Source organism: Cebus imitator, unplaced genomic scaffold (assembly GCF_001604975.1).
Source record: "Cebus imitator isolate Cc_AM_T3 unplaced genomic scaffold, Cebus_imitator-1.0 Scaffold2, whole genome shotgun sequence".
Classification (NCBI taxonomy): domain Eukaryota; kingdom Metazoa; phylum Chordata; class Mammalia; order Primates; family Cebidae; genus Cebus; species Cebus imitator.
In genome coordinates, this window is record NW_016107317.1 from 2,938,964 (window position 1) to 2,950,015 (window position 11,052).

The 11,052-nt window shown below is 40.4% G+C and overlaps 1 protein-coding gene across 1 annotated transcript in view; it reads right to left on the reverse strand.

Moving 5' to 3' along the window:
• ARHGDIB (Rho GDP dissociation inhibitor beta) overlaps positions 1 to 11,052 on the reverse strand; it is a 19,823-nt gene that overhangs the window by 955 nt on the left and 7,816 nt on the right. Inside the window, exons 2-5 of the mRNA XM_017528520.2 lie at positions 7,702 to 7,894; positions 6,953 to 7,036; positions 5,002 to 5,078; positions 1,891 to 1,954 (exon numbers count right to left, since the gene is read on the reverse strand). Coding sequence (XP_017384009.1) covers positions 1,891 to 1,954; positions 5,002 to 5,078; positions 6,953 to 7,036; positions 7,702 to 7,882 — 406 coding nt within the window. The 5' untranslated portion in view covers positions 7,883 to 7,894. The remainder of the gene's footprint in view (positions 1 to 1,890; positions 1,955 to 5,001; positions 5,079 to 6,952; positions 7,037 to 7,701; positions 7,895 to 11,052) is intronic.

An 11,052-nucleotide genomic window follows, 5' to 3' on the forward strand; every position in this document is an offset into this window, starting at 1 on the left:
CTTTTTTTTTTTTTTTTTTTGAGACGGAGTTTTGCTCTTGTCACCCAGGCTGGAGTGCAATGGCGCGGTCTCAGCTCACCGCAATCTCTGCCTCCCGAGTTCAAGAGATTCTCCTGCCTCAGCCTCTCGAGTAGCTGGGATCACAGGCACCCGCCCCTACACCGGCTAATGTTTTGTATTTTAGTAGAGATGGAGTTTCATCATGTTGGCCAGGATAGTCTCAATCTCCTGACCTTGTGATCTGCCCACCTCAGCCTCCCAAAGTGCTGGGACTACAGACATGAGCCACTATGCCCGGCCCTGAGGCATTTTTTTTTTTTTTTAGATTCTTTAAAACATTTTTAAAAATTGGAGTGCCTTTTAATAATACAGTTTCCTTTGTCCTACTTCCAAAGACTATGGTTCAGTAACCTGTGGGTCCCAAGAATCAGTGTTTTTAAAAAAACTACACAGTTGATTCTAATGTAAATTTGGAGAACAGTGACCTAAATCAATGAGGATTATGCCTGCTTTTTTTCTTCTTAATGGAGATATAGCAGACTACATCATTAAAAAAAAACTCAAACAAATTGAGACCTAAGTTCTGATATCAGTCCTGCAATGGCCTAAGTCATATAACATTTTTGACCCTCTGTTTCTTTGTGTATATAATGGACTTTAAGGATTGTCTATCTACGAACTATCATTCTACGAACATGTCAGTTGTGGGAGATAAAGTAACAAATGATGATCAGAATTCATGGATAGAATAATTGGCTGGAAAAAGAACAGCAATAAATTGGTTAAAAAAAGTGAAGAACTGAGATAAATGGTGAAAACAGCCAGTCGAGTTTATTTATAGGTGGTTAACTGGACTATATATGACTATATATTAAGAATAGTTGGGCATTAAAAAGGGTAAATAACGGTACGCAGATTGGTGGCACATAGTTGGCTAAGTGTCGCTAATAAGTTTGAAAGAACAGCTGCAGACATGTCACCGTCCTTTTGTCTCAGTGAGGCGATACTGGCTTTATACCCAAAGGAAAATAGAAAATGAAACTGTTGGTTTCATGAGATTAGGTATTGGAAAGGCCAATCCATAGGCTTTCAGGTCAATGGTCTTCTCTGGGATTTGAGAAATTGACTGGTCCTCTGTCATATAGATTTATCAATTTCTCCCCCATCTTGCTTATTAACTTGGTGAAACTGACATATATGGTTTATTGTTTCCCATCTCTGGAGAGGACAGATCCTCAGGTAGAAAGGAACTGTAAAGTGCGTTCATCACCTTCCTGCCTCTCATTTCTCTCTGCCCATATTAATGAAAGAAAATTGAACGCGGCTTTCCAAGGTATGTCAAGAAGAACTGCAGATTAAGTAACATTGTCATATTATTTGTTTCAATTAGAGAGGTTTTATTCAATCCTAAAAAATATTTTTTTCTATTTCTTTGTTAGGAAATTGAGCATTGCCTACCCCTTCCCTCCAATGCCACCTCCACTACTCCTGCCCCAAATACGTATAATACCACTAGGCAAGCTTTTTCTTTTTTGGGTTTCTCTCACACTTGGGTTTTGTACCTGTGAACTGCTTTTATTTATTTTTTTTACTTTGTGTTTATTTCCTTCAAACCTATCTTGGTTACTCTTCTCCTTTAGGAGTGATAATGTTAAATCATAAAAGCTGATTGCTGAAGGTTAGCAGCTGATCGAGTTTAAAGTAGGTCCCCTGAGTGTTGGCCTTGCCAATGTCTAGATCAGAGGTGTATTTGTGCCTCTTCCTAGCATGGGCATCCACAGCTGTTATCGCATTCTCATCTGAGTCTACAGCTAAAAGTTGCTAATAACCAGAAGTTAAAGTATCAGTGAGAAGTAGTTTGGGACAGTGTGGGAATGTGGGTTCCCTTACCTTTCACCCCAGTCCTGTAGGTGTGCTGAACATATTTCAGGCCTGACACAATATCCCTGTTCACCTGCAGGTGGGAAGGAACCAAGCTATTCAGATTAAGAGGGTCTTTCATTTTTTCTCATCTTTCATGCTGATCCTGCCTAGCTGAATCTTCTCTGAAAATGAAAACACTAAAGGTTTAGTTCAGAATAGGTGTCTCTATAATTATTTAGAATGGCCGTGAGGCAAAGCTTAGAGAGAGGAGATCATAAAACGCGACATTGCCAAACTGGTTTAATTATCGAACATTTTTATTTTTTTTAAATTGTTTTGGGAGAGAGGAGTGGTTCATTAAAACGTCTCAATAGTCTTCATTGTATTCCTCTTTTCTCAATGGTCTCAAGAATGGCCTTGAGCTCTCCCTCTCCAATACTACTGACCAGGAGACCATCCATGTCTTAGTAAAAGTTATTAAGATACCAACAGAGCATATTGTGTAAATACCTAAAAACCACAACCCCCGAGATGATCCATCTACCATGTGAAAAACAACAAGGAGGAAAGCTGTAACGGAAAATTCATGTCTAGAAGATGGCTGTGCCTGCAATGTAACTGAAATAATGAGTGAAATTCACTTGTATCTGGCTGGCAAGTATTTTGGATGTCTGTCATTTTCAGACGTTGTCTGAGATCTTGCTATTTTCCCAAGCCTTTCAAAGAAAATTCAGTAACGCAGAATGAAAATATAGACAGCCCGAGAACTTTGTTTTTCCATGATTCATTTTACCTAGGACTGACCTGGGTTGTCTGTTAATTTTACACAGTGGCTATGTCTATACAAACAAATTAAAGTGGACAGTGTATCATCAGCTGGAGGGCCTGGTCATCTGTTCACCAGTGTGAAGAATTAAAGCATCTTCAAATAATTTTTCAACAATAATTATGGCTGTCCTTTTGCGTTGGATACAACGGTTAAACCAATCAACCAGTGCTATCTTTTGTTTTGTTGGCAGGGAGATGGCAGAGCACTGAACACTGCCAGTTTAGATTCAAGATTGTCACAGGGTATACCTGTAGTATAAACCTATCAAAAGCTGGCAGAAAAAAAATTAGCCTCATCAAAGAGACTGTGATAAAATGAAGCCCAGACTTTCTAATAAGTCTGAGTTCCGAATGTAGCTCATAGGAATAGGGAAAATAAATACATCTTTCTAGATGTCCCCAAGCTTATCCCTTCAACCTAGTGGGAGAAAGACCTAAGAAGGAGAATGATACTGCAGTAGCCATAAGGACTTCAAGACAAAGAGTCCACCATCTTATCAGCGCTCCACAGTGGGTCCCTTTAATATAAATACATTTGGGGTGGGTGAGGCAAAACTATGAATATTCATAGAATCCCCTTCTTTTGTCCCCATCCCCATCCCTACTGAGTCTCCCACCCCAGGAGGAAGAAGCCTTGGTGTCATGAATAAAAGTGAGAAGCTGTGGAAGTCAGAGATACCACATTTACTTGGGAGGCAGAAAATAAGTGGGGAGAACCTAAAAGAACAATCCTAGACCAGATTTTTAGAAAGTGCTAAGAAGTTTGAGAGGAGAAAAAGAACACTGAGTGCCACTAACAGAGATCGTGAAAGAGAACTTTAGCAGCGTTTGTTACTAGTGTTACAGATGCAAACTTTCCTGGACACGTTTCAAGAGACTTCAGTAAAGATTTAAGTTACCCTTCAAGGATTTTCGACTCTGATCTGGTGTTTCTTATAATTGCAGTGCCATGCTGGGACAAGCCACAGGATGGTTCAACTTTATGTAGGTTACTCAGGGAGCCATCAAACCTCTGAATTAGAGAGTACTCAAAAGCCCCTTTCTGTGGCCTCCTCCTGCATCATCCTAACGTGTAAACCTGACCACCCAGACCCACGTCACCACACTCCTCCTCCCCCTCCCCATCCAAAGGAGAAGACTCTGTTCCAGAGTTTTCCTTCTCATCTTATTCACATCAAAATTTACCTGTCACACTTCATTTCATAAACACTGGCTTACTAAATGGAGAAAGTAATGCAGTAGCATCAATGATTAAAAATGAAACTGATGTGCAACGTATTCTAGGCATATTTTGAAATAATGACTTACCAAACCCTCAGGTGCTTGAATAATAAATAGTATGACAGGAAACAAGTAAGTGAACCCCAGCTCAGTGTCCGTTATAGAGTATGCATCAACAAATATTTCCAAGATGAAATTATTTTCAGGCATATTTGTATGGGTAGGGAGGGATCACCTATTGACCCTGAATCACATCCTGTACCTTGGGAAAAGAGGGTCCCAGTGTGCAAATAGTGAGAGCAGATGGAGTCTTCCTTGGTGGAGCCCAGGCCCTGGAGAATGAGGTCAAGTGGGGATGAGAGGCCACCAAAAAAAACATAAACCACTGAGTGCAAACGCTGCATTTCTAACTTATTTGTTTTCAAAATCAAGGTTATTTTTCTTGTAAGTTTGGCTACTCATTGGAATATATAGCTATGCATTAGATGTCAGTTATTTCTTATTTAGTTTCCTCTTTCCTGGTTACCTGTTCCACAATTATAATTGTAATTTCCAGTTCTTTAGCAAAGATCACACTCCCTGGATTTATATAATCTTTGAGCAATTACAGCTGAGGTCCTATCTGTTCCATTTTCTTTTCCTATTGGTTGATTCATTTGTTCGTCCACTTTTCAATACATATTCATGAACTATCTGCTATTTACAAAGTTTGTGTGAAATATTGGAAAGGAGGGATATACAGTTTCACCCCAGATTGAGGTGCTTATGTTGTATGAAGACGAAATGACACAGGGGCTACAACACAAAGTAGTGTGTGCCTCGTGGATGTATTCAGAGTTCACAGACAGAGGGATCCCATTGGCTTAAGCGATAATGAAGAGTTTAAGAAGTCCTGGCTAGGAAAAGGCATGAAGCAAGTGTGGGTCTCAATAGGTAGCACTCAGGCCTGGGAGGAGGACATTCCAGACCCACATGGGGGTATTTGGGGAGAAGCAAACAAAAAGTATCTCAACATGATTGTGCAAGAAATTTAGTCACTGATTGAAGGAAAGATTAAAACTTTACAAAAACACAGTGCAGGATACTTACTTTGAAGTGAATTTTAGCTCTATATTCGGCACCTTCCTTTAGCACAATGGTTTCTTTTTTGAGGGCTTCCAGATCTCCTGTAGAAGATTTAGAAAGAGTTTATCTTCCTCAAAAGCAGATGCACAAGTTAATGAATGAGTTTTAAGCCCCAGAGAAATTTGTTTGGCCCACTAGGGCAACATGGTTTATAGGACCCTTAATTCACAAGAGTATTTGAATTTAGTCCCTGTGTGCGCACACACACGCGCACACACACACACTTGTAATGCCTGAAATCTTACAGCTCTGTTACAAAAAACATGAGAGCTTCCCTGCCCTCAAGTTTGATGACAAGGCTAAAAATACACAAGACATTACCAGTATGTTGTGAACTACCAGTGAGTTGTGAAGATAAATCTTTTTTTGGTCAATTTATTCTCTCATTGAAAGAAAATGATATTACATATATCTGGTCAAATGAAGAGGTCATTAAAGAATATGGCCCCACCCCTCGAATAAAAAAAAATGAGAAGAATGTTACGTAAGAGTGTTAGCTATTTGTTTTTATAGATTTGGTGATATTTGTGGCATTTTCTAGCTTTTAAAATTCTACTTGTTTTTATTCCTTTTATCACTATAAGTAAATATTCACTTTTGTGTTTACTCTTGTATTTTCATTTGCAATTTCACACTATTTTTCTTAAGGAATACCACTGAAGTTATAAAAACTTCAGGTTCCATAAAACCAGGATCTGTCCCTAATTCCTGTTCCCTGGTTAAGGAAGTAATCACTCTCTATTCTTTTCTTTGTGCATAGCAGCTTCTTTGTGACAGAAAACCAAATTTGGTTTTCCTACGCTTGGAAAAGGGAGAGAGACCAAGTTTCCCTGCAATGCCGCCAGGCCCTGCCGAACAGAACAGATCTCTTCAGCACTATTCACGCCTTCTCTTGCAGACTGGGAACTGTATCTGGTACTATTAGGAAGACTCTGAGGTCTGGTGAGAGAGTGTGAGTTTCTCTACTGGAGGGATTCGAACATGTGGGGGACGCTGAATTTATGTGTGTGCCTGCTCTAATGATTTCAGTTGAACAGGAAGTGTGTCTTCTCAGCCTCTGATTTCCTCCCTCTGACAAAATAAAACCCATATAAGGTAAAGACTGGCTATGTCCTGTGAGAGGGGAACTACCCTGCTGCTAATTAAGCCTACTGTTCTAGACTTGTGCTTTGCCCTGTCTCAAAAGAGTCCAAGTTTTTAATTTGGTAACTTTTTTTTTTCACTAAGGACTTGCCTTTGATGCCCCCAATCTCCTGGCTCCGTGCGTCTCTTCTCATTCCTCTGAGATGCCCATTTTTTCTACAATACCCCCCTTCCCAGTTTCTCTCCATCTCCTCAAGCCTAAGTCTCAGGGAAAGGCTTGACCCTTAGTCACAGTAACATGAAAGAAAATAACATCTTAATTAGTACGCCCTTAGTAGGGGATGTTGTTTATTTAACAAGAGCCAGAGTTTCAAACTAAAGCAATTCAATCTGTAGCAGTGGAATTTCTAGCATAGTTCGGGATTGCTTCTCACCTTCGGGTAAGTTTTGTAGCCGATAAAAGATGAATGCTTTGATGCTTAGACTGTATAAACCTTACAGCTTCAGAAGCACACAATCTGTTTCTTAATATTTCCATCAGCAGTCTTTATTGCATAAATAACAATTCTCTTACTATCATGTGGAGACAAAAATCTGTAAATATCTCAAATGTGTGTGCCTGCACTCTCATCAATTAAACAGAGATAGAGATTTGGCTTTTCATGAAACATGGTAAATACTGTGCACTCTAAGAGCAATGGCTTCTTAACTGGTCCCAGCATATATACCTCTCTGATTCATCAGTTTTCTTTTGTTGGAACAGGAGACAGAGACCAAGTTTTCTTTGTGATATCTTAGGCTGCCTCTAAATAGTACAGATGAGTCCACATACCAGTAAGGTCCATGGTGATTGGTGCTGGGGCACTCTCACAAACCAGGGTGAGCCGGGTGACAGTGACATTGGGGGCTGTCGGATCTGCAGGATCAAAAGGGAATGTAAGCACCAAGAACAGACATGTGTGTAGTGGGAGTGTGCATTTCAAGTGGGAGAGAGAGAGAGAGTATAAAAATAAAAGTGATCTCTCTATCTGTAGTAGAAACAGAAATGGGTGTGGCAGGTTCACTCTGCTTGATCTCGATGGCCTTGTAAATTACAGCAGTGTTATTTCTGCTTCAGGCACTTGTAGATCCATCCTAATTATTGGCATTCAACATTTCCTGAGTGGCTATGGGTCAGGTACTCTGCTAATTGGGCACTGCCCACTTATATCTCTAGGCCATGTCTTGTTCTGCCACAGTGTATGTGGAAGAGATGAATGGTTAGGTAAGGACTGAGAACGGAAAAAAGAAGAAAGAGAGAAAATGGAGAGAGGGAAATATAATTCTAAGTGACAGTCTGGAATTCCTTCTAAATTTCCCCATGTGTTATGTGTGCCTATCTCACTGCTGACTTGCATCTTCTCTCCTAAGATGACTTAATTATACAGTTCATAACTTTAATCAGCATATATAAATTGTGCCTTGCCCACTTATTCCTGGAAGCAGTTGGTCCTCTTCCCTTTGTGGCTGCTCCTGAGCAGCTGAAATGTCTTCTTCCTTCTCGGGGACCTTCCAACCCCCCTGTTCTCCACACACACACACCTGTTACCACGGGACCTTCTCCCAGCAGCGTTTTCTTGTACTTGGCTAGACTCTCATCATCTTTGTCCATCTCCTGAAGCTCTTTCAGGGACTTCTGCGGCGGAGGCTTGTAATTGAGCTTGCTGTCCAGGTCATCCTCCTCCTCCTCCTCCACATGTGGCTCTGGGTCTTTTTCAGTCATTTTGATCTATTTCTGCAAGACAGAATGACAGCCTGTTAGTCAAAAATCAGGGATATAAAAGATGTTTCCTATTAGCAGCCTCCTTACCCTCATGGACTTCTATGATCATCAGTCTCTTTCCTGACTTATTTTCCCCCTAATTTAATCGCATTACATTTTATGAAATAATAATCTAACGTACTCTAGTCATATTTCTCTGACCTGCCTGAATTTCTCTGTACCATTGTAGTATCTTCTATTCATTGAACAAACTGACAAGAAAGAAATCCCTCACATGTGAATAATGTACTACAAGTGAATCAACATGGCACAAGGACTCTTGAACAAATGAAGCAAAAGTCCAGTTCAGAAAGCTGCAGGAGTTACCACAGTCCTCCAAATCCAGCCAGCCTGGCTAGCATCACATCAAAGCCTGCAGCATGCACAGCCCCAGCGATAATGGTGGAGAGAGGCAGGAGAGAGAGGGGAGAGGTGGAGTACCTGCCAAAGAAATGGTTGGCTTCTTCCCATTCATGGAATCTGTCTCTGAACTCTGGCAGTGCCTCAAAGGTGACTCATGAGGAACTGTAGACCTTTAGGATACTTGCCTCAGGTGCCTGCATGGCTCATACCCAACACTGCTAATCACTCCTCGGGGGTGGGTACTAGGTTCACCGTTTTTCTTGAATTTCCCCCCAAAACACTTGCATAGTTTAGGCGCTTTATAAAATTCCCTTGATTGATACGTAAGGATTTGTATCTAAAGATGTTCTGTTCTTTTTATATGCCATGAAAATAACAAAGGACACTTTAAATTCCTCCAGACAAAATTGTAAGCATGAATTTGCCATTAGTATTTGTCCATTTATTTCCCTTTTCTGGATCCACTTCCTTTTCCATCTCTCCCACCTCCCATTCCCAGGTTTCCATTGACCTTATAAGGCCCCACATGGGCATACCCTGGAGTCTTCCTTCATCTATCATTATCTACATTTACTTGTTGAGTGTTAAAACATTGAGAAGAAATCTAGGAAAGTCATTCACCTGTTAAGTGTTAATGACTGAATAGTACATTCAAAAATTATTTCTCTTAGAGGACGTGTATTCACAGCTTTTCAGTGCTGAAATGAACCATTGAGGTTCATGTAATCCTTGAGGATACTGTGATTCAGAGTTAGGATAATTGTCCAGGTTCACATAGCTGGATGAGATGCAGTATACCGACCAAGAGGAGGAAGTCCCTCTGGCAAGAATTCCAGGCCCTGTGGCTGACAGCCACAAGAGATGGCTGCCAGGGAGATATTTGGGCAAGAGATTGTTTTCTGATTTCCCTTAATTCTGTTTTGAGGGTAACTCTTTTCCCTGCCTGTGGTTAAAGCCCTCATTGCTCCTAAGTGACACAACTATAAGACAGTATCTGTCACATCACATCCCGAGTGGCTCTGCAAACCTCAGTAAAGTCCCCCAGGAGTGAAGATATCTCTGGTCAAAATCAGTTGTGGTTTTGAGTTTCAATGTCACTATTATTTGCAAGAGGAAGAAAAATAATTTGTAATTAAAGCCAAATGAAAGCAATTTTTATGGAATCAAAAAAAATGAGAGAGAGAGACAAAGAAAAAAATAATATCCCTTGGCTCATCAATTCTCTTCCATCTAAATAAGCAGCCAACCATTACGAGCGAGCCTTGACCAGCTCTGAAAACAGCATTGCAAAGCCCAAGTTCACTTCCCGTCCAGGAAGAAAACATGTATGCCTGTTTCTATGGCAATTCTTGCTTCAGCTGAAGAACCAGCACCACTCAAAGCTGAAACTCTAGAGCACAGCAGAATAAACATAGTGACTAATACAATTCGTACTCCAAATAACACTGAGGGAAAGTGAATGAACCGGTTGGAAAAAAATGACGGATGCAGTGTGTGGATGTTGTAGGTTGTGGGTAGTTTAACGACAATCATTATGGGGCAGATGAAGAGAGAAGCCAGATGAGACAGGGCCCTCCCCAGAACCCTGGTGACCCCAGGAGGGTGGGAGCTACATAGAAAACCTGCTGACCAAGCATCGGAACAACTATTTGTAGAAGACATCTAGCCCCCATGGGCAGGCCTTTCTGGACTATATTGCTTGGTTCTAACAAGTCGCCTGATTGAATGAAACCTGGCCATCAGATGGTAACATTACATCCTGTCACTGGCTCAAGATGATTTCAATGACCTCCATGAAATTGCCATTATGCAGCCTCAAATCTCAATGTTGAAAAGAGAGAGAGAGAAAGAAAGGGAGAGAGGGGGGTTAGGTATCGGACAGGATTTGCCTTCTTCTAACTGTGACCATTGGCACGTCCATTTATCTATCATCTAGGTCTTGATCTTCTCATTAGTAAATCTGAGGTTTATGTCAGTTCTATATTTTCTCGATTCATTGCAAACAGATATAACAGTTGTTTCATAAAAGAGAGACAGAAGTTTATCTAAAGACATTAAAGAGTGAAGGATATTGTGGGATTTCTGTATAAAATTTTGTTGCAGTCAAAAGGGGGAAATTTGGGGCTGCATTAAGATCATTTGGTCTAATTACAGCATAAGAAAAAGAGACCAGGTGATCCCAAACGAGCTCATTCTAGAAAACTGATTAGAAAAAGTAATAATACGGTAAATGTAGGACTGGAACAGCAGTTCTCAGAGAAAGCCTTTTAAAGCAAAATTAGAGTCATGACTATTTGATGAGCACCCACTGTTTACAAGACACTGTACTTTAACCATACTGATGTTTAAATTACTCTTCAGAGTAGAGAAGAGGCTGGAAGTTGGGCAGTCTAACCATACTGAAGGGGACTATCCGGTTTGGTTGATTTTTTATTCTTTTTGGAGATTTTAGGTCTCTTTTTAAACAATCTGATAAACGTCACGGTAATTATCTCAAGGAAAAAAAATAGATAAACCCATGACATTGTGCATATGATCCAGGGGCTTGTGGACCCCTGAAGTCCTTTATAGACTTATTGGGGTTCGAGATCTCCAGATTAGAAATATGACCTCAAAACTGTGGAATCATGAAGCAGAGAGTAGAGCAGAGAGTGGGGTGTTACAGAAGAAGCTTGCTATTTTTTCTTTTTCTAATTTCTCTTTCTTTCTTCTTTCTTTCTTTCTTTCTTTCTTTCTTTCTTTCTTTCTTTCTTTCTTTCTTTCTTTCT